Source organism: Lissotriton vulgaris, chromosome 12 (assembly GCF_964263255.1).
Source record: "Lissotriton vulgaris chromosome 12, aLisVul1.2, whole genome shotgun sequence".
Lineage (NCBI taxonomy): Eukaryota > Metazoa > Chordata > Amphibia > Caudata > Salamandridae > Lissotriton > Lissotriton vulgaris.
The window spans coordinates 154,416,886-154,441,095 of NC_141700.1; the positions used below are offsets into that span (position 1 = coordinate 154,416,886).

Below are 24,210 nucleotides of genomic sequence, written 5' to 3' on the forward strand. Positions count from 1 at the left end.
AGTTGGTGACCGGACTGTGTTAGCTACCTTCGTTTGTTTTCTCTCCCTCCACTGCACTGTGTGCCTATTTTTCATGTTGTACTTTTTTATCTCTGTTTTGCTTCCATACTGCCTTCCTACTATGTAATGCAATTTCCTTCTGTTTTTACAGTGTGTATGTAAAGTGCTCTGATACCTACGGGTCAAGCTAGCGCTATATAAAACTTTAAAAATAAAATACAATTCAGAGACAGGAAGTAAGGATGATTGAAGGAAACAGTCATGAGGCTGAAACACTACCAGGCAGCCTTGGTGTGGGCAGGCTCGACATCTGCGGCGGCAGGCTCCTTGGAAGCATCTGGTGCCTCTGCACTTATTTATTTATGCAAACTAGGCACTGTTAATAAAGTAGAGTGGATCAAAGAATTGGTAACTAATTAACTGGGTGCGGAGAAGGCTTTCAGCTTTTGGTATTCAGCTACAAACCTAAATGTCCTTTCTCTCCCTTTTTGGATGATACTGTAAATAAAATCCATATGTGTACATAAGCAGTAGTCCTCCTGCTTAAAGAATGATATTAACAATGAGCCGTCTGACCTTTGAACAGTGGAGATGACCAGCAGGCCAGCCCAGTTTACAATGACCCCACCCAGAAGGTCCTAGTCAAAGACTAGACAATGGGACGATGTCCCCGCGCCCCGCGGCCTAGGTTACTGGTTGTCAAGTTCAAGGATGGTGCTTGTATTGAAGTTACTCTGTGGGACAGTACATGAAAAAGAAGAGGTATATTGCCTGATTCTTAAAGTTATTCGCATCCATACAATTGGATATAGCATTTTTTCTTCACTCACAAAACCAATTGTAACACCGTAAGCGGGTTTATTTAAACGAAAGATTTTTGAATGTGCAGATCTATCTTCAGTGCAGATATTTCAGGGTAGGATCTACCTGAGAATTGTATACCCTTTTCAAACATGCTTGTTTGAGTACTCAAACATTTCCCCAATATTTTCTATTTTTGAAATTATCAGAGGTTTATTTTCAAAAGCAGAAGTAAATCCAGTTTGAAGGGATACAGGACAGCCTCCTCTACTATGGACTATATTTTAGCTTCTTCTTGGTTTTTAACTTCTCTAATTGAGTTTAAAACCGCCACGCATTCCCTGAGTGATCGTAATTCTCTTTTGGCACATTTCAACTGGAACGGTGCCAGGGATAGGACAGTAGCCCTGTATCTAGAACCAGTTATGTGTGCAGACTTAAGTGGGGCAAGGTGGTTCCGGAGGATTTCTTAAGGACCCTGATTTCCACTCGTAGGTAGGATTTTAATACTTGCCTAGATGAAGTGGCCCCTGTTTCTAATATTTAGTAGGCATTTGACAACCTAGCTGGGAGTATAAAGACCACCCTGGTCATACCATCTGCAGGTCACCCTGCACCACCTTGTAGGTGGATTGACAAGGGTTGTAGTAGGGCCCCCAGAGCCCTTATGTCTGCTCTAGACAGAACGCCCACGGACAGGGAAATCAGGCAGGTAAGAGCTTGCTATCAGGTGGCGCGTAGAAATAGGAAGATATTCCTTAAGTGGGAACTATAGGAGAGTTTAACCCCTCCCCGCTCATGACGAGCTCAGCTCGTCATGAGCCACGGTTGCCATGTGGTCATGACGAGCTGGGCTCGTCATAACGGCTCCAACGCTCGCACGCGGGGCTAATTCCCCCTCTGTGAAGAGCGTTCCAAAGAAACGGGTGTGGCCGTGACGAGCTCAGCTCGTCACAAGCACCGGGGCGCTGTGCGCGCCACCCGCCCCCCAGTACAGTGGGGGAATTACCCCCGCGGCCAAGGGGTTAATGGAAGCCTGTGCCATGACAGATTCTGCTAGGTTTTAGCAGATTATGAACCAGCCCATCTTTGCCATGGATCAGGTCTGTACTCTGGCCTTGATCATTCCCCCACAGGGGACTATCACTTGGAAGAGAGCAGTGATCCTGCACCATGTGGGGGAGGGAGGGAGCCAGGCCTGAACTTTCATTGGATGGAGGTTAAGAAAGTCATCCAAACAATTCCTGAGGGGAAGGCCACGGGTCCAGATGGGATTCCAGGGGATTTGTTCAAGTCTGAGGTGGATCAATGGGCCCCCTTGCTCAAGCAGCACTTTAACGCGGCCGCTAGAGGAGAAGGCGCCAAGCAGCTGGAAAAGCTCCATCATAGTACCAGTTGCCAAGAAGGGGAGCAGGACAGATCCTGCTTTGCTATCGCCCTTTATCCCTGGTGGACAGCGAAGTTAAGGTCCTGGAAAGGGTTTTGTTTGACCGCTTGGCATCGTGATTCAGAGATTCAGTACGGGTTTAGGCACGGCTGGCGGACAGTGGATCAGACCCTTAACCTTAGGTTGCTGACAAGCGCGTATACTAGAGCAACGGGAAGGTCGATCCACTTGGCCTTCATGGACTTCAGTTCAGCCTTCAATCGTGTCAACAGAGCTAAGTTGTGGGCTGTACTTGGGTCCATGGGTGTTGAGCCGGCCTTGCTTTCCTTCCTGCAAGCCCTCTGTGAGGGCCTTTCCTCCACGTTTAGATTTGGATCAGAGGGAGAGTGCCTATCGTCTGTGGAATTGAAGAGAGGGGTGCCCCAGGGGTGTATTTTGTCCCCCTTTCCCTTCATTCTGTATATTAATAGTTTGGGGGCGGCCTCGTTGGAACAAGATCTAGACGTCCCATTAGTAGGTGTTCGCCGTTTTCCAGTTCTTTTATATGCGGGCTATCCTGTCCTCATGTCTAGGGCTGCCAACGGGCTCCTACCACTGATAGAGCTGTATGTAGGTTATATGGAAGGAATATATCTTTCCACAAACCATCTGTGATGGCGGTAGGACCTAGGAATACCAGCTCAAAAAGCTTCATGTTGAAGGGTCATTCTACATCTAGACTAAAGCACTTTTCCTACCTGGAGATTCTTTTAGACTCCAGGTTTTCTTGGCAACCACTGATGAAAATAAATTCACCGAAACTTAAATCAGCCACTGCAGGATTTGCCGTCGTAGGTAGACACTTAGGCCAAACTAATATAGAGCCAATGTTAAAGGTCTACAAGGGTAAATGTGTGGCACTGGCCAGTTATGGCTGTGAGATTTGGAGTCATGTATCGTGTCCCCAGCTACAGGAAGTCGAAAACTTTTCCCTTAGGGGCCTCCTAAAAGTTCCTGCAAGCATCCACCCAGAAATGTTGCATGAAGAAGTAGGCATTGGTTACATAACAGGCTGGATTGCTCTTCGCCCCCTAAACTTCTTGCTGTCAGTCTGGTGTGGTCGCGGGAAGAACTGTGGGCGCGGGAAGAACTGTGGGCGCTTAACACCGCAGCTGATTGCTGCGCTCTTAGGACAGACCTAGGGGCTGCTGCTCTCCCTCAGGTATGTGGGGCTTGCGGGAAATCACTGGGAGCAATGGGCGCGATGAGCGCAGAGGGGTACACCAAACCCATGCCGCCCATTAGCAGAGGTTTCAGAGCTGGCCTTCTGAATTGTAGATCTCTAGCCAAGCATGCAGATGACATTTGGCTGCTACTGGAAGGGCATGAGTGGGATGCTCTGTTTTTAACAGAGACCTGGCTCAATGAGGATAATGTGACCGCCATCGCGCTGGCAGTACCCTCAGGGTATAAAATGTGTTTTTCCAACCGGACAGGCGCTAGAAGAGGAGGTGGTGTGGCTGTTATATTTAAGGAGCAGTTTACACTAACATCCTCCGCTCCTACCCTGATTCCGGGACTGGAGGGGCTACATTCTGCTTTCAGGTGGGACCTCAGTTATCCCTAGCAGGATTAGTAATATACCACCCTCCTGGTGGGGATGATCCCAACCTGACAACTCTGATGGACACAATCGTTCAGAGTTCCCTCCTTTATCCTCAATTCCTCACTGTGTGGGATTTTAACATCCATATGGATAAGGAGGACTGCGTCCCTGCAGAAACACTGAGGGCCACATTAAATGCAGCCAATCTGAGACTTATCAACGACGGCCCTACACACAAAGCGGGTCATACGCTTGATTTAATTTTCTCTAACATTAAAAATGTGGCGGTAGAGACGCCATTGTCGTTAGTCTGGTCAGACCATTCGTTGATTCCATTCAAATTAAACATAGCGGCTGATAGACCTGCAACAAGCAAGTGCTCCTTTATGAAGAGACAATGGAAGAAGCTAGTCCCTGCCACAATGGGCCCAGTTCTGGCTCAGAATATACCAACTTTAACCTCGAATGTCAACATAGATGCACAGCTGTTTAATGACTGGATCGGGAATATGGTATCATCCATTGCACCGGCAAAACGCGTAATGTCCAAGCGGGATTCCCCTTCCGCCCCCTGGTTCTCACAGGACCTTAGAGTAGAGAAGGCAGCGTGCAAGAGGCTGGAGAGGCTCTGGAGGGTAAACCACGGGACCCTAGAAAAAGCCTGATATAAAGAAGCCTCCAAAAAACTGCAGAAGGCTGTTAGAAAGGCAAAAAAACAGTTCTTTGCAGAATCAATTCAGCAGGCAGAAGATTCGAGTAAGGAAATCTTTAAGGTGGTACAGTCTTTTTTCAAACCCAAGTGTATTGAGAGGGAGGTCCCCCCGTCGGCCACGCTGTGCGATAGCATTTCAGATTTCTTTGCCAACAAAATTAAGCGAGTTTGAGTCCTTCGGCCCGGAAAGGAGAACGGTGAAGACGGATCAGGTTGTCAAAGAGGTGGCTGGTGAAACTCTTGCTAAATTCCAGCCGATAGCCCTGAACTCGGTTATGCAGGAATTAAGTCGTTGCAAGTCAGGGTCACCTGACGACCCCTGCCCACCTAAGCTCTGGAGCACCATGGCTGACTTTGTGGCTCCTACATTACAGCATATCTGGAACATGTCCATCTCCTCCGGGGTGTTCCCGAAGATATGGAAATATGCCACCCTCCTCCCATTAAAGAAAAAACCAAACGGGGACCCCACGGACCTTATTTACCTTCGTCCGATTTCTCTGTTAGCAGCGCCGGGCAAAATGTTTGAGAAAATAATCCAGCGGCAGTTAAGTAAATACATCGAAGAGAATAGGATATTGCATGAGACGCAATCAGGCTTTAGACCCGGCTTCAGCACTGAGACAGCACTGATTGAGGTGGCAGAGTCAGTGAGGTGGTCGATGGATTCAGGAGACTCAGCGATGCTGGTGCTCCTGGATCTGTCGGCTGCTTTTGATACGGTCGACCACGCAAGGCTGTTGAGGCGACTGGCTGAGGTAGGCATCCAGGATCAGGGCCTGGGGTGGATACAGTCGTATCTGACTCAGAGAAAACAGAAGGTGGCGCTGGGCACCGTTACTTCAACACCCAAGGCCCTCCGCTGTGGCGTCCCTCAGGGGTCGGCACTTAGCCCACTATTATTTAATATCTACCTGGCTCCACTTTTTTCGTTGATAGCCATTTGGGGGGGGTCAAGGCAATCTCATATGCCGATGACACGCAACTGGTGTTTCCGTATTCGGAGGTGTCGGAGGCGTCCTTTTCGAGTTTCAAGGGCTGTCTCCAAGACGTTGCGTGCTGGATGAACACAAACAAATTAAAACTTAATGCAAACAAGACGGAAGTGATCTTTTTTGGCAAAGGCTCCCCTCCACCCTCGGAACTTTGGTGGCCGGCGGAGATGGGACAGGCCCCTGCGCCTAGCCAAACGGCAAAAAATCTGGGGGTGCGGTGGGACGACAGTTTGTCCTTTGCCTCGCACATCCAGCAAGTAGTTGGTTGCTGTCTGTGTAAGTTGAGGAATCTTCGGAAGATTCTGCGACTTCTACCAGAGGGCTGCAGAAAAACAGTAATCCATGCCACAGTGACATCAAGGCTGGATTACGCAAAAGCTTTCTATCTGGGCTTACCGAAGTACCTAACTCAGCGGTTACAACTGGTCCAGAATGCGGCTGCGAGACTGCTAAGGCGGATTCCTTTAAAGCATTCAGTCTCTCCGCACCTTCTCTCACTTCACTGGTTACCAGTAGCCAGCAGAATCAAATTTAAGGCACTCACGCTGGCCTTTAGATCTCTGTATGGCACCTGCCCAAATTACCTGAAAGCTCGGTTGCCGAGATAAATCCAGGCCCGCTCTCTCCACTCCAACTGACGCGTCCAAGTTGCAGTTCCACAAGCAAAAAGGACTCGGTTGGGAGGACGTTCTTTCTCGGCCAATGTGGCGGCACTATGGAACACCCTGCCCCCAGCGCTTCAGCAGGCCCCATCCGAGTCCTGCTTTAAGCAGATGCTGAAGACCTGGCTCTTCACCCAACCGCGCTAGGCGCTCAATTCTGGTTATTAAAGAAGACCTCGTGCTTAATAGGCTCATAATGCACGATCGTATGGCATTGAAGGAACAATGAGCATTTCTTGGTGAGTCTATATCAAGCTTGCTTTGAAGTCTTTGGGTCGACCTAAACTGTATTTTAGTCCTGAAGGAATAGTCAAAAGGGACACTCCCTTGGTAAAACAGGCTTTTTTTGAAAGGGCGGCTTCAGAACAGGAAGCCTTAGCCCTTAATAAGTTTCCTTCTGACAATTCATTATGCAGCCGCGGTCGGTAGTAGGAGTTTCTGCAGGGCGGTGACTTGGGGAGGGGGAGGGGTAGGGTGGGGGGTAGTAATGGATGGATTACGGAGTTTAACAGGTAAGTAAACATATAAATAAATAAAACGAATTTCGTTGCGTGCACTGCATCACCAAATGCGATACAGTGCACACAACAAAATTCGTTTTATTTATTTATATGTTTACTTACCTGTTAAACTCCGCAATCCATACATTACTACCCCCCACCCTGCCCCTCCCCCTCCCCACATCACCGCCCTGCAGAAACTCCTACTACCGACAGTGGCTGTCATTATGATCAAGATAGTGCAGGGTTCTGTACCTTATCTTCTGTGAGAAATGTCTTCACATCATAGGAGGCCCCTGACTTCAGGTATTACAAGAGTTATCAGCTTTGGTTACCTAGAGGGGCTTGGTGTACAGTCTTGGTTCTCCCTCCTTACTCTTGCGATCAAGTGTACCTTCCTGATACTTTCCATATTGTTATGATATGTCCTAGATGTAATCGGCTGTGCCCCAATTTAGTCCGGCCTCTTCTGTTGAATCAGGATTTTATTCAAGTGCGGCCGGCTTTTTAACCACATCCATGCTGGTGACGGAACCATTCCGCCACCAGCCTCGGACGCGCTGTGTTGGTGACGGAGTGGTTCCGTCACGCCCGGCCGCCGCGCCTGCGTTGCACTGATTTCGCGCCTGCGCGGCGCGTTCTATTGAGCGGGCGGGGCCATGACGGAACCACTCCGTCACAAGCACAGCGCGCCCGAGGCTCGTGACGGAGTGGTTCCGTCACGAGCATGGCGGCGCCGCGCAGCCCCCCTCCCCCCTAACGCTGCGGCGGAATTACCGCCGCAGCCAAGGGGTTAAAAAACTTTCTCCAGGAGTTGTTAATGGCTGCTGAAAAGGAATTATAGACGGCTGGTTTTAATAGGACAGTTTTTAATTGATGAGATGAGCTGTTTTTATTCTATGCGTTTTTTAATCTTTAAATTGATTTTACGTATTTATTGTATTGAATGTTGGGAGATTTGGGATACCAATTATTTTTCATTGAATGATGTTTGTCCATGTACTTTTATGATTTGAAAGAAATAAGATTAAAGTTATAACTTACTAAATTCGAAGGTGATTTGAAGGGAACACCCTAAAATTGACAAGGGCTTAGGAGAAGGCCTTTTCTATGTTGGTAATATTTTTCCCTTCGCTATAAAATTTTAAAGTGCAATTTCACACATGGGAAAATATTTCCCCTATGCTGAATTGCACTAATATGTATGGGTATGCATTTAGAAATGCTTCTGTGTGGTCATATGTCGTAATTTACAAGCCTTCCCAGGTCTTCCAGTGTACTGTGGGAAAACTTTGTAAATTTCCAGAATTTGGAAACATGCACTTAGGCGAGTTTATAAACCTTCAGGTTTCAGATTGCCTAATTTTGTATGAGTCAACCTGATAAGAGTTTCTTGTTTGCTTTGGGGCCAGCTATAAAAAACATGTTTACTATCTCCACCCTGCAGAGTCCCTTGCCAACCGTTTTCAGTTTGCAATAAGACAGATTAGCAGAGCCGGCCCCACCAGAGCAACCCTTGCCTTCGAACGAGTGTGTAAACAAAGATGAATAAATATAAAATCATGTTAGGGAATGATTCCAGGAGAGCACGTAATTCCTACTCTAGCCTAGCTTCACTGACTCTGGTTGGTTCAAACAAAGGATAGCGTGCTCGATCTTATCCATATCATTGGCTCTCTGAAAGCAGTGCAGGTTTGGGCCTCTAAACTGCTGCAGAGCCAAAGCTAACAAGCATTGGCAAAGCCAGTAGGTCTTGCCAATGTGACAGTTAATGGCTTTGCTAATATCTTTTAGCCATGTTTTAGAGAAGGGTAGCTGCTGTTCAGCATGTCAAAAGTTAGTGGCATGGCTTAGAGTAGAGAGACGTAGAATGATGTGAAGTAGAGAAGAGCAGAGTGGCGTGGAGTGGATTAGCTTGGAGTGGCATAGAGTGGCATACAATGGGGTTGAGAGGTGTAGAGTGGAATGGATTGGTGTAGAGTATAGTGGCTTACAGTACCATGGCATAGAAGAGTGACCTAGAGTGGCATGAAGTAGAGTGGCGTGGCATAGAGTTAGGTGGAGTGGCAAAGAGTGAAGTGGCATACAATAGAGTACGTAGAGTGACACTGTGCAGACTGGAATAGCTTGGATTTGAGTTAGGTAGAGTACAGTGGAGTGGCATAAAGTGGTGTGGAGTGGGGTGGAGTAGTGCGGTTGTGAGTGTAAGTCACTATAGAGATGCATGTATAGGGTGAAAGTAACATAAATAAGAGGCGTAAAAGAACTGTAAATTTTGAATTGCTGGAAAGACATGCAAAGACATGCAGTGCCATGAATTGATTAATTTGAAAGAAAACCCAATGTTAAATAAAACTACATCTTTTGAAAGCAAGAAAATCCAGTGTAAAATAGAAGCCCAGCTTTTGAAAGTATTCTTCAAAATAACAGTGCATCTTTTGAAAACTTTCCCCACCCTTGTTTTTTTACATACACAGAATACTTTGATGTTCCCAAGTGATGATTCAATATTAATAAGATGTTGGTAGGAATGGCAGATGCCAGTGTTGAAAGCAGGAAAGCGCATTGTACATGCTGGAATAATACCTTATAAAAATAGTGTGTTGCAAAAGGATGAAAAAGAGCACATGTACTTGGTCCATGCATCAGGGAGGAGCAAACACAAGAAAGGAAGGGAAGCATATGAGAGCTAGCAATCGAAAGATTGCAAATTAGAGTGACAACTTAAACAATCAATGGTATGCTGAGAGCGGGTTGTACTTGTAAGCCCACCGAATAGTAAACAAATGGTCTTACAGCACAGCACTTACACTGTGTAGATAAGACCTAAAAATCTACAAGCTAAAAAAGATCTTTGAGTTGTGTGTGTGTGTGTATATATATATATATATATATATATATATATATATATATATATATATATATATATATATATATATATATATATGAATTCCAACCGGAAAGTTTGTGCAACGCCTTCACACAAAACCCAGTGCGCAGACACAGGTGAATGAATCCACAGCCAGACTTACTTAGGATATTCTTCTTCCTTTATTGCATTTAAAGTGCAGAGGTGCAACACACTGCCAAACAGACGCGTTTCGGGCGCGAACGCCCTTGCTCACTGTCAATATATATAATTATCCAATTTTGCGTAGTAAATGCACACTCGGAATCCCAGGTTAGTTTTAGTAGCTGTTTATTGCTTGCACGAGCATTTATTTAGATTATTACTAGGTTTTCTTTTTCCTTTTAACGCTTTTTTATTTAATTTTTTCACATTTTTTGACTGATTATGGGACCACATTGTGGGATTAGCCCTGAGGGACGTCAGAAGATTGGATTTACGCCACCTGGCAATACTATCCAATTACTGTATAATGTCACATGACATAAAAATTTATCTTTTTCTGTAACCAATGCAATTAACATTTGAGCATAATGATATTGTACCCAGAAGAAAATGGCATTGGCCTGGTTTTTGATCACTCGTATTTATAGGAGCAGCTGTATTCAGTCACATTAATTGCAGAAAGAGTATTTATTAGTTTGCAGAAAATAATGCAACTGTTAAATATACTGTTTTATTTTCTGGTGATTATTTGTATGAACCAGTCTGTTTTCCCCAGGAAATTACCTTCGACAGAAGGAATACCCACGAGTCTGTCTTCCATGTTGATTATTGTTTGTCACTTTTTGTTTAAAGAAAATAGAGCACTTTCATGGTGGGATAGCGGCTTTGACAAACACCAGACATGTCGAAACGCGTCAGTCAGTCTAACAAATCAATATTCTAAAATTCCTGGAGTGTCGGTTCTTTCTTGAGCAGCAGCGTGTGCTTTTGACATTTGTACATGGGTCCTGCGCCCGTTCAGCCCGCACCAACCCCATCTGGTGGAAGAAGTCAGAAGAACTGCAGGTGTGTTCTTAAAAATACACTGTGAATGTCATCCCTAGACATAACATTTGAGTTTGTAAGGCTACTTTTTTTCTAGTCCAGAAAATGTGGGCTACAAGATGAATGGCCTGATGCACAGGGGTCTTTTGCAACTTTAAAGCCTGTATTTCACAAAATCACAGGATTTCTGATCACAGAGTACATACTGACAGACCTCTAACTCACATGGTGCCACCAAATGTCACATTATATTGTCTTCCTTTACAGTGTCACACGGTGAAGAGCTGATACCCAACAGAGAAAGGGAAGATGAGCTGGAAACCACTGCACTGAATCAGTTTCCAGTTTGTCTTCTGAAGCACTTACCACCATTGGCCTCAGCAAGCTTGTTCTTACTTTGAAACAAGAAATACCCATTTATGCTGACACTTAAGAGAAGCTGCTAGGAGGAGCACACACAAGAAGAAACAGGAGAGAGGGAGATGTGAGAGAGTTGTGGGCGGGGTCAGCAAGGAGTGCACAGGGAAAGCAAAGAGAGTACTGTGGAGTGCACACAGGGTCTATGCTTGTGAAGTAGTACCCCAGGCAATTCGGTGCAAGCATTCGATTGGATATGAAGGGATGCACGCTAACAGCCAGTAGCATTGGGTGTGAGATGTCTACTCTCCTGGGCTGAGCCAAGTCATGATTGACAAAGTCTCAAGCTTCCAGGTCCAGACCAGCCTTAGAACCACACTTCGCCTACAGACCCCTGCGCTTCGTTCGACACTACCATCACTGACCTCATTGCACCCCACGCCATCGCCTCCATGGACTACGTACTCATCGGAGATGCAAATTACCACCTCGACAACCCCAGCGACCCCCAACTCCACCACCCTCGCCAACATCGAACTGAAACAGCTCGTCACCACGCCTACCCACAAGGCAGGACACACCCTCGACCCCATTTTTGCAGGAGGAAACAACATCCACATCAGCCACACCATGCAACCCCCATGGACGGACCAACACTGCGTACACTCCCACATTGACAAAACCAAGCCGCCCAAACCTGCACCGTGCCCTCCGCGAACGAACTGGAGCAAAGTCACTGAGAAGCAGCTCAACTCCACCCTCAACCGCGACACCACCGCGACCAACATCAATCTCACAGCCAAGGAACTACACAAATGAATCTCCATCTGCGCAGACAAGCTCTCACCCCTACTCAAGGCCACCTGGTTCACCACCAACCACCAACATCCAAGAAACCAGGCGCACCTCCAGATGTCTCGAGAAGAACTGGAGAACAGCAAAACATCAGAAGACTGCACCACCTACAAGAACGTCATGACTGAATACCACCATCGAATCAGAACCACCAAAAGGACCTTCATTCAAAACAAAATCCTGGCCAACTCCAGCAACTCAAAGGAACTCTTCAGCGTCATCCAGGAATTCACCAAGCCCCCCAGCGAAACCACGGATATCACCCCTTCCCAGGACCTCTGCAACAAGCTCGGATCTTACTTCCATCTGAAAATCAAGAGCCTCTATGACAATTTCAACGACCAGACACCTAACGTGTAACCACTCCCTTCTCCAGCAACACCAGCCAGCCCACCATCTCCTCCTGGACCCCATTCACCACCAAAGACACCACTTCAACCATGAGAGGCATCCATTCAGGGGCTCCCACAGACCCCTGCCAACTGCACATCTACCACAGATCCGCCACCACCATCGCCTCAGAACTACGACTCACCATCAATGCCACCTTCAAGACCAGCATTTTTCCCTGACGACTGGAAATGTGCAGAAGTCAGATCCCTGCTCAAGAAGCCCTCCGCAGATCCCACGGACCCAAAAACTACCGACCGATCTCCCTCCTCCCGTTCGCGGCAAAAGTCACTGAGAAGACCATCAACGCACAACTAACCAAATTCATTGAAGAAATCTCCATCCTTGACCCCTCCTTATCTGGATTCCGCAGCAACCACAACACCGAGACCGCCCTACTCGCTGCCACAGATGACATCTGCACCCTTCTCGACCAAAGACACACCATGGCCCTGATCCTACTCGACCTCTCAGCAGCGTTAAACACAGTTTCCCACCCCATGCTCACCACCAGACTCCACGACGCAGGCATACAAGAAACCGCTGTCAACTGGATCCGCTCGTTCTTCACCAGCAGAAACCAAAGAATTGGGCTGCCACCTTTCCTCTCCAAACCCACAGACATCAACTGCAGAGTACCCCAAGGATCATCGCGCAGTCCCACGCTCTTCAGCATATACATGGCCCCACTCGCTGCCATGGCCAGACAGCACAGACTCGGCATAGTATCCTACGCCAATGACACCCAGCTCCTCCTCTCCCTCACCAAGGACCACCTCAGTACCAGTGAGACTGTGGAGTAATAGAGTGCTCACAAGTTACCATGTGTTACGCATGAGTAAATTATAGAGTGTTGGTTTTTAAGTTGTACTCCAGTAGTTTTAAGCTTATTTTCTAGTAAAAATGAAAGTAGAAAAATGCAAATATAAAGCCAGGTTTGTAAAAGTATCGCTTGCGGCACCTGACGACTGAGGTTTTCCTCTATTATCTTACTTTTTCTCTTTCCTTGAATCCTTCTGTTCTCTGACTCATTGTACCCTTTTACACATTTTCTTTCCATTCTCTTCCTATTCCACCTTCTCTTCTCGTATGCTTCCCTTTATATACTTATTGGGCCTTTCGGACAGCCTTCTTCATCCATTGGTCTGTTATTGTGGCATTCCCATTTTTCTTTTACCCACAATCGTATGCAGCATGGGGCTGTGGAGAATGCCAGTTCAGCTATTGCTAACTTCACTGTGAGTGACTGCATTCCGCCTTTTCACACGGAGCACGCCCACACAGAAAGAAAGATAGATGACTGCCCGGCAGCTTCTCTAACAATAAAGTTTTGCAAAAACCGTGGCAAAAATGAACAATCATTAAAAAAGCCAAAAGTCCGGCAGTCTGACCTATTGGCTTTGCACTGGTGTAACGAAACTTGAAGGGGCCCCCCTGCAAGGTACATGCAGGGATCCCCTCCAGACTCAATCAGGAGCTCTCCAGCCAGAGTATTGTGCTGAGCGGGCCCCCTGGAGCTTGAGGACCACCTCGTACCCCCGGGGCCTGTGTTACACCATTGTGGTTTTGACAATAAACGTTTCCTTTTTTAGTTCCGTATTTCCCTCTTGTTATAGTGAACCCTGACTAGCAATGGGGCAAGGATGTTTGTCCCTCGAGCAATCAACAGCCACTAAAAAGGCACTTTTTCTGTTTTTTTGTCGCTCCTTGTGGTTCTCAATGTACTTAGCATACCTTGCCTTATGATGCACCAGCCGTGCCCCTGTCTGTTGTTGCTTCACTATCAGTCATACCTGGACGGCCAGTGTGAAAATGAGCAGATGCTTCGGTTGCTTAGGGTAATATTCATTACTCAGAGTCCAGGTCTTCCTCTTCAGTTTTTACTAGGTGAGATGGTAATCTTGCAGACAGGAATGGTTTCTATCATAGCAGAAAAATAAAAATAGGCTACAAACACAGCCAACTTCCCCTTCCTGTCTTCACATGTATAGCAAGCAAGTCGTCATCCATTACTTCCTGTAAAATACCAAGTGAATATGATAGTCCTAAAAATAAATACCTTTCTGGTTGCCTCTCCAACCCAGGGCAAGTGGGCGGACAAAGCATGACTCTGACGAGGAAGTAATTAAGATTGACGGTAAATAACAGAGCCATTACCCCCTCGTTCGTCTTCCTTGTTCCTGCTCTTTTTGGGTGCGAAACTACTCAAGCAGAACAAAGAGGCAAATAGAAAAAACACCATTCGAATATTTAATGATGCTCGAAAGAAAACTTTCTTTGAAATATCATGAAAATCAACTTAAACATTATGCTGAACTGCATCCAAAACTTTTTCATCCAAAAACTGCTGACACTTCCCACTTGCTAAGGGTAATGGTTCATAATTGCGTGGGGTGAGGCCCAAGTAGCAACCTTGCAAGTATCCGGAACCTCCTTTAACCATGGCAGAGGAAATTATTTTCCTGGACAAGACCTGGCAAAAATGTGGCAGACTGTTCATAGGCCAAGAAAATAGGGTACTTACTTAATGGAGCAGAAGATGGATGTAAACATTGGCCAGACATATCAAAGTTGACAAAAAGACTGTGCTGTCCTGAAAGATGCTGCCCTTGTAACATAAAGAGGCTACGCTCTATGCAAATCAAGTTTCTAAAAACTTTCTACCCCATAGAAGATGGATTCTGATAATAAACCGGAAAGACCTTATCTGGAAGTGCAAATGAATTTTGGGAATAAAAGATGGCTTCCGTTTGAAGATAATTGCCTAAAAAAATCCGAGAGTGAAATCAGAACAAAGCAATGTCCCTATTGCTCCAGTGTTTCTATCTGTATACGCTGTAACAAGCAAATGTGCTTAGTAGGAGATACATTTGAGGTCAACTGACTCCAATGACAAGAAGGGAAGAAACTGGAAAATTTCAAAACCACATAAAGAGAGAACTGGAGAATCTAGTCGTGTAAAAAAATGATCCTCCCGCAACCTAAACACCAGTGGATCTTTTCAATTTCTGACTTTCTGAAAGCTTGAATTGCTGCTCATTGATTACACATTCCAAACACTTCAAGTCCCAATCTGAACCCATCCTGTTGAAAGCCACAAATGTTTATAGGGCACATCAAGTAGGGGATAAAGAGTTAGATGCACATCATGTAGATAAATATTTCCTCTGCCTGAACCTCAAACCATTCTCTGGCTGAAACCTGGGGTTTGGTGAGCAAGGATGAAAGATGAGGCTGAAGCTTCTAAGGCACGTGACTGGGAAGAAAAATCCTCCATACTGAAGTGTTGAAGACAATTTCTGTGAATGGGCACGTAGAAATTGTAATTAGTTCTATACATCAATTTCAATAATTACTAAAGCAGAACATATATAATATATATTTCTTTAGGTGGGATTTTTTTAATTAAACTTCAGAAAAATATATTTTTTATTTTGCTCTGCATTTAAAATAAATATATAAAATGAATATAGAATATTTATTATAATTTTTTTTAATATTTATCTTCATATTATTTTTTAAATATTCCCTGTCTTTTACCATAGGGAGGCTCTGTATAGAGAAAAATGTTAAGGTTTATTTAGCTCAAAAGTAAATATTAAAAATATTTGTATTTTATATAGTTGCAATGCGAATCTAAAGTGCACTTTGGAAAAATCTGGAGTAAGTTAAACAACATAAATGAAGAAAAGAAATCATAAGAAAACTAATTTAATACACTCACAGGAAATGAACCATAAAAAAGCTGCCCGTCTTCAACATTTACCAGAGAGCACCCCCAGAGACCACAGTATTTTCATTGTTCAAGTCTTAGTCTGCATATTGTCAGTGTGAGTCTGACTTAACTGAGCCCCTGAATTAATCTCTTGTAACTAAGTAAATTGCATTTACTAGATACACCACCTCATTCATCCATTGTTCTTATTTCTTGCAGTGGTACTGATCGGAGAGTCTGGCGTGGGGAAAACAAACCTCCTGTCCAGGTTCACGCGGAACGAGTTCAACCATGATAGTCGGACAACCATTGGTGTGGAGTTCTCCACGCGCACAATCATGGTGGAAGGAATGACAGTCAAAGCGCAGATCTGGGACACAGCTGGGCTGGAGCGATACCGTGCCATCACTTCTGCGTGAGTGCATATACTTTGGGTAAACTCTGGTCAATGCAATTCTTTTGATCTGTTTCTTGGTTGATTAAGCGCACAAGAAAGCTAATACAACATGGGTCTACAGTGAACCTCAGAATTGTGGTGGGCATCACTATCGAACAATGAGATGTCTGGGCAGAATAGAAGACAGAAAGACACACTTTTATTGTCCTTGTGGTTGATCAAATAACAAATGTGTAATTTAGAATTTGGTGGCTAGCCCTCAAATATAAAGTATTCCTTTCTAGCCAGATCTGTTCCTCATACAATCTTTTCATTTCAGTGGTGAGTTCCTGTGTGCAATTAAACAGTCCTCCATGCCTGATGTACTTACTCAATCTACATCCGTTTACCCTGCCCCGTTCCTTTGGCGCTCAAGTTTATTGGTTCAGATCTTTTGGACTTTGTCATTTTATTGCTTAACACCTTCTCAGCCCTTACAGGTATTGCCCCCTATATGAACATTTACCAGGAGGAGTGGTTGTCTTGATGCTTAGGCCATCCCACATACCGCCTCAGTCATCAGATTTCTTCCCCAGCACATTTTGCCATCCAAATTGGTGTGCGGCTGGGGAGATGGATCCAAGTGACATGTTGGTTTCTGAATTTCCGCCACACTGACCCTAGGTCTTCCCAAAAAACTGGCAGTTATTCTGGGTCCTCCAGTGTGACTTCCCTAAAGTTTTCCGCCCTGCTGGGGAGGGTCGCTACTGGTAGTGTAGTGTTCAGCCCAAGTCATGAGCAAGCCGTCAGCCTTACCACCCACACAGGTACTAACCAAATTAATGGCATGAAATTTGAATTAAGATCCTTTCCTATTCCCTTCTCATCTCGCAAAATCCCATCCTCCACATAAAGGTGAGAGTTTGTATTTTTATTGTAATTCTTATGTTGTCCTGCTCTCCCACTCATTTGCTGGTATTTTCGTAGTTTGTGGTACATTAATGTACATACGCAGTCCATTCCTTGATTGTTTTCCTGTTGTATATTTTAGTGAATGTTCAAGTTGCTAAGCTCAGTAAACCAATTAATTTTACCAAGTAATTCCCTACAGCAGTGCTATTAACCACAATGAAAACTTAAAACATATTTTGCTCATAGAAAGCCCTACTGCCACTGCCTAATTCGTAGAAGAAGAAATATATTCAGAGGCTCACCACTGGCACTGCCAACTGCTGGGATCCCCAAATACTAAGTCAGCCTAGTTTTGGTTCCACCTCATGCCTCTTTCATTCCACCATCTGACACCTCCTTTATTTTTTTCTAATTATTGCAGGTACTTTTTGTCTTTCTTTTCTCCATTTGTCTTTGTGTTCCTATCTTTCTCTTCTTCCTTTTTTCTGCCTTGTCTGCTTTGATGACAAATTGTTCCCTGTCCCAATAAGCATTGACCATGTCTACAGATCTTGAACACCGGCATTCACAAATGCTGTCCACATGTATTGCAGTAACAGACGCTGTTTAACAAATTAAAGCCTGCACTTTTGGCTTTGCAATGCTGGGGAAAAGAAGCGAGAAATAATCGCCATTCGCATTTAAAATAGTCTCTCATACATATCATTATAATGCATTTGGCTGTACTGTAAAGCTTTCTCTAAACAATTTTAAGAATTGGTGACAATATATCTTGCAGATGTGCTGTCAAACCAGACCTAAACATGAAAGCTGGTACCCACTACAGCACCCACTGGCGCTAGCAGGCACGTTGCATTGATAAACAACCCAATGACAATGACTCCACCCCGGTGCCAGGCCTACCATCTTACATTACTAGCCATACAGGTCTAGTCGTTTCTCACTCAGACACACTCATACTCTGCAGGTTCGGGCAGTTTTAGAAAAATAAATAGTCTCTGAAGTATGGTCACCTGGGAGATCAAGAGAGGACACAGTTTGACCGGTGGAAGTAGCAGATATACTGTACTCTTGCATATGAAGCACTTTAACACCCACTAACCTCAGTGTGAAGCTCTAGTTAAACTGAATCTTCACAGTGGGAAACAGGCAGCTTCTTCAAACAGGGGTCCCTAAAAATAACACTTTTTCTATGAAATGCCAGCTTGACTTTGCAGCCACATTTCACACAAGGCACTTGAGTAACATTTTCTGACCACAACGAGTGGGGAAATAAGAGGAAGGAAATTACAATGCATTTCGTTTCTGAAGGTCATTTGGCGAGTCATGTTGCTATCCTGGGGTTTCTTTCTGGATGCATTTGAATATGAAGTGACTCCAGTTCATGACCGCAGCAAGCACCAAGAAGTGATTCAGCACATTGTGTGTGGTATTCCACTAGGATACTCTCTCCCTGGCTGTGTTCGAACACTTTAATCTTGTGTCAGCAAGCACCAGTAATTGGTTTTTGATGTGAGGGTCTCATAAACATAGACTCCTCCCCAGGAGCAAGAACACGTTTCCCTCAAGTAGATGCTATCTTCTCTTGCAAAGAATCATAACTGGGATATATATAATGGGTGCAGAGATAAAAAGGTGTTGAGGACAGAATTAGGAAAATATATTCTTGTTTTTCCTAATTTCTCTTTATTGTACATGCAATGCAAATTAAAAATCTATCTGTTCCCGAAGCTATGAGTTCCCCTTTTTACCTTCCTCTCTCCTATTCCTCCTTCTCCCGGCAGCTGCCCAGTCCTTTGTTCACACAGCGCGGGGACACACTGTTTCCTAGTGTAACCAGGTGCTATATAATATGCTTTTATTATTATTATTATTATTATTATTATTATTATTATTATTATTATTATTATTATTATTATTATTATTATTATTATTATTATTATGTTGTCTTGAGGACTACTCTACAAAACCTTGTGACCTATGTACCTTATCTGTGTGATAGTGGCTGTTTATTACCGCATGAATGTGGTAGTGTCATGCCGGTCCTGCCTGAGTAGGGCATGATGACTGATGACCGGTGTGCACACATAGCACTTCCTGGTTGAAGATTATGAGGTGTCCCTCATCTATGTTGCGCTGGTTCGTCCCCAGCACATTAAAGTAAGCCTCTGTGATACGTGCAGATAGACTGTTAAATGAGCCACACTTTATGGTCTGTTTACCCAGGAGACTTGTAATGTTTTTGACTTCTGGAGAGGACTGTTTTTTTGCTCTTGAACCATAAATGTAAGATGACTATATGACGGGTAAGTGACAGGGTTTGTTTTCTAAGTGGGGCAATCAATCGTCTTCTGTTCCAACTAATATGTCAGACATAGGGGGGGGAACATCAACCTTTCCACAAAAAGAAACGTCACACTCCTGAACTGTCCTCTGATCACTGTCTTGGACAGATTGTATGACTTAACCACGCATGCATCTACCAATTTGTGCATTGCCACTCATGCCTTTACCATTCATATGCCTTTACCATTCATATGCCTTTACCACACATGCATTTATAACGCAAGGTAAGTATATATGTATAAGTATGTGGCACCTGTTGCATCGATTGTGGAGAGCCATGGCCTCCAATTGGTAACCTACGCTGACGACACGCAGCTGGTCATCTCCCTGTCGCACGCGCCCTGTCTTGCTGCAGATGGCTTCCAATCGTGCATGAAAGACCTTGCCGATTGGATGGCCATGAATTGTTTGAAGCTAAACGGCAGCAAGACAGAGGTGCTGGTGGTAGGGAGGGCCCAGTCAGCTTGGTCGTCAGCCTGGTGGCCATCCTGTCTTGGACCAACTCCTGCCCCTTGTCAGGAGGCCAAAAACCTGGGCGTTTGGTTCGATGCGGCCCTGACCTTCGGGCCTCAGATCAATCGGGTGGTAGGAGTTTGCTTTGGGGTCCTGAAGAGACTAAGGAAAGTTCTAGACCTTCTGCCATTGGAAGCCCGCCAAACCTTGGTGCATGCCCTGGTGACCGCAAGGCTTGACTATGGGAACCTGCTGTACCTCGGGGCACCGATTAAAAACGTGGCACGCCTTCAGGTGCTGCAGAATGCGGCGGCACGCCTGATTCTTAGGCTGCCCAAAAGGGCGCCCTCGAAGCTGGCACTCCAAAAATTACACTGGCTTCCAGTAAAGAGCAGAGTTGAGTACAAAGCCCTCTGCACATGTCATCGGATTTTGCATGGTAGGGCGCCCGACCTCTGCAGAAACTGATTGAAGCCTATGAACCTTCTAGAGCGCTCAGATCTGCGGGCGGAGGACTGCTGAGGACTCCCAGGATAAAGAAAGCTCGTATGGGAGGTAGGTCCTTCAGACACCAGGCCCCCAACCACTGGAACAAACTCCCAGTGGACCTCCGCCTGGAGCCAGCAGAAATGAAGTTTCGAGCTAAGCTAAAAACCTACCTCTTTACTAGATAATCCTGACCTGTCAGCACTGTTTTCCCTGTCTTATGTTTTTCTCACTGTCAGCGCGGGGACACGCCGGTGCGCGTAACTCAGCGCTCTACAAATGCCCCTATTATTATTATTATTATTATATGAGGTAAGTGAAATCCAAATATATGTATATACATATATTTGTGTGTGTGTATACATTCAATGAAAAAAAAACAAAGGTTAAAGTAACGTCATACTTAAGAGAAATGTTCAGTAACTCGTCAGGGGTAGTAAGCACTATATAAATGCAATTACAATACAATAATGTTTTAAACTTTAAAAACCACAGAAATACACCAGTTATAGTTAACTCAAGGTACTATAACTCATGCCCTAATGTAACTAAAACTCGCGCTCCCACCATACACAGTTTTCTCATCTATAAATTTACTGTAAATGTTGCAGTGGTATTATCCATTGTGTTCTTGAAGATGTCCTGAGTGATGTAATATGTGGGGTAATTAGCAGTACATGGCGAGGGCACGAGTTATAGAGATTTGATATAACTAAAACCAGTGAATTTCCATGGTTTTTAGAGTTTAAAACGTTACTTTATTACTGAACATTTCACCAAACTATAACATTACTTAGTGTTTTTTCAGAGAATGTCTATAGCGTTTTTAATGTTAAGTAATATTTAATTACCATACACAAATCCATCCCCCTGCCAAGCTGTGGCCAGGCCCTACACCAACCCCACGCATGCAGGTAAACCCATTCGGCTGTGCGCAGTGGGGAGTTTGCCACAAGGCCTTGCACAGGGTCTTAGGTCGTGCACAGCAGGATATTGGCCACAGGGCCTGGCCCTGGGAACCCAATACTCCAGGGACCATACATATTTTAAAGGGGAGGGGGCTGCGTAAGCCTCCTCCTCAAGCCTCATAAGGTCCTAGGGACCCCATCCCCAACGGCCTTATTTATTTGAAAGAGGAGGGCCCATTAAAAATATATATGGACCTGGGGGGATGGTTATCCCAGCCCTGGGGGGTGTTTAAAAAAGAAGCACTGGAGACCAAATTTGTGAGAAACATTTTCTTTTTTAATTGGCCCCAGGTTTATGGGTTCAGGGTATCTGTACCCTGTCCCTTTGGTAATTTTTTGCATTTTGTTTAGAACTCTGGACTGTGTCCCGAATCTTAAGATGGCTGCCACCACTTCCTGGTTGAGGTGGTGGGAGTCAATCAGATCTCACTTTGTTGACTCTGCAGATCCTCTGCAACATGAAATGTGCTTTTTTTTAACCTTTATTTCTCCAACACTACCTAACTGATTTACACCAAAACACAACAAGCATTTGCAATGCAATAGGTCTCGCATTAGGAAAGTGTGAGCTATTGGTATTGTAAATGACACATTTCTTTAATATATGTTGGCTTTGAAAATATATAAATTATTAGCATTGTTATTCACAAAGCCAATAGCTTACACTTTCCTAATGCGAGTCCTATTGGCTATGGCAATGCTTGTTGGTAGCATGCAAGGACAGTGCTGTTGTGGTGCTGAGTGATGATGTGGTTGGTCTGAGTGATGTGGTGGTGTATTACAGTGATGTGGTGGTGTATTACAGTGATGTGGTTGTGTCCCCGAGTGATGTGGTGGTGTCTCCGAGTGATGTGGTGGTGTCCCCGAGTGATGTGGTGGTGCCCCTGAGTGATGTGGTGGTGTCCCTGAGTGATGTGGTTGTGTCCCCGAGTGATGTGGTGGTGTCTCCAAGTGATGTGGTGGTGTCCCTGAGTGATGTGGTGGTGTCCCTGAGTGATGTGGTGGTGCCCTTGAGTGATGTGGTGGTGCCCCTGAGTGGTGCCCCTGAGTGATGTGGTGGTGCCCCTGAGTGATGTGGTGGTGCCCCTGAGTGATGTGGTGGTGCCCCTGAGTGATGTGGTGGTGCCCTCGAGTGATGTGGTGGTGCCCCCGAGTGATGTGGTGGTGTCCCCGAGTGATGTGGTGGTGTCCCCGAGTGATGTGGTGGTGTCCCTGAGTGATGGTTGGTGTCCCCGAGTGATGTGGTGATGCCCCCGAGTGATGTGGTGGTGTCCCCGAGTGATGTGGTGGTGTTCCCGAGTGATGTGGCGGTGTCCCCGAGTGATGTGGCGGTGTCCCCGAGTGATGTGGCGGTGTCCCCGAGTGATGTGGTGGTGTCCCCGAGTGATGTGGTAGTGTCCTTGAGTGGTGTGGCGGTGTTCCCGAGTGATGTGGTGGTGTCCCCGAGTGATGTGGTAGTTGAGGTGGTGGGAGTCAATCAGATCTCACTTTGTTGACTCTGCAGATCCTCTGCAACATGAAATATGCTTTTTTTTAACCTTTATTTCTCCAAAACTACCTAACTGATTTACACCACAACACAACAAGCATTTGCAATGCAATAGGTCTCGCATTAGGAAAGTGTGAGCTATTGGTATTGTAAATGACATATTTCTTTAATATGTGTTGGCTTTGAAAATATATAAATTAATAGCATTGTTATTCACAAAGCCAATAGCTTACACTTTCCTAATGCAAGTCCTATTGGCTATGGCAATGCTTGTTGGTAGCAAGCAAGGACAGTGCTGCTGTGGTGCTGAGTGATGATGTGGTTGGGCTGAGTGATGTGGTGGTGTATTACAGTGATGTGGTGGTGTATTACAGTGATGTGGTTGTGTCCCCGAGTGATGTGGTGGTGTCTCCGAGTGATGTGGTGGTGTCCCTGAGTGATGTGGTGGTGTCCCTGAGTGATGTGGTGGTGCCCTTGAGTGATGTGGTGGTGCCCCTGAGTGATGTGGTGGTGCCCCTGAGTGATGTGGTGGGGCCCCTGAGTGATGTGGCGGTACCCCCGAGTGATGTGGTGGTGCCCCCGAGTGATGTGGTGGTGTCCCCGAGTGATGTGGTGGTGTCCCTGAGTGATGGTTGGTGTCCCCGAGTGATGTGGTGATGCCCCCGAGTGATGTGGTGGTGTCCCCGAGTTATGTGGCGGTGTCCCCGAGTGATGTGGTGGTGTCCCCGAGTGATGTGGTGGTGTCCTTGAGTGGTGTGGCGGTGTTCCCGAGTGATGTGGTGGTGTCCCCGAGTGATGTGGTAGTGCCCCTGAGTGGTGCCCCTGAGTGATGTGGTGGTGTGATGGTGTTCCTGAGTGATGTGGTGGTGTTCCTGTGTGAGGGGGTGAGAGGGTTGTGAGGGTGAAGGTTGTGAGGGTGAGGGTTGTGAGGGTGAGGATTGTGAGGGTGAGGGGTGTGAGGTTGTGAGGGTGTGTGATGGTGGGTGAGGGTGTTTGAGGGTAGGGGATGAGGGGGTGAGAGGGTTGTGAGGGTGAGTGTGAGTGACGGTGAGTGAGGGTGTGAAGATGAGTGAGGGTGTGAAGGTGAGTGAGGGTGTGTGAAGGTGAGGAGGTGTGAGGGTCCGAAGTAAATGGTGTCAGGGAAGACATCATAAGACAGAGAGAAGAGAATCAGTAGGGGCAGAGTCAGCACAGTCTGCGAGGGATCAACGTGTCTAGAGGCAGAGCATAGCAGATGTAGCATTGCAGCTAGCAAGTCGAGTGTTTTCAAGCTGAGTGTCCCTAGAGAGATGGCAACACAGCAACAGCATTTGAGGAGCAAGG

At 45.7% G+C, this 24,210-nt stretch overlaps 1 protein-coding gene across 1 annotated transcript in view; it reads left to right on the forward strand.

Annotated features, from left to right (window-relative positions):
- The window catches only part of RAB25 (RAB25, member RAS oncogene family), a 69,855-nt gene that overhangs the window by 24,727 nt on the left and 20,918 nt on the right, over positions 1–24,210 (forward strand). Inside the window, exon 2 of the mRNA XM_086947652.1 lies at positions 16,077–16,272. Within this exon, the coding sequence (XP_086803778.1) occupies positions 16,077–16,272 (196 nt within the window). The remainder of the gene's footprint in view (positions 1–16,076; positions 16,273–24,210) is intronic.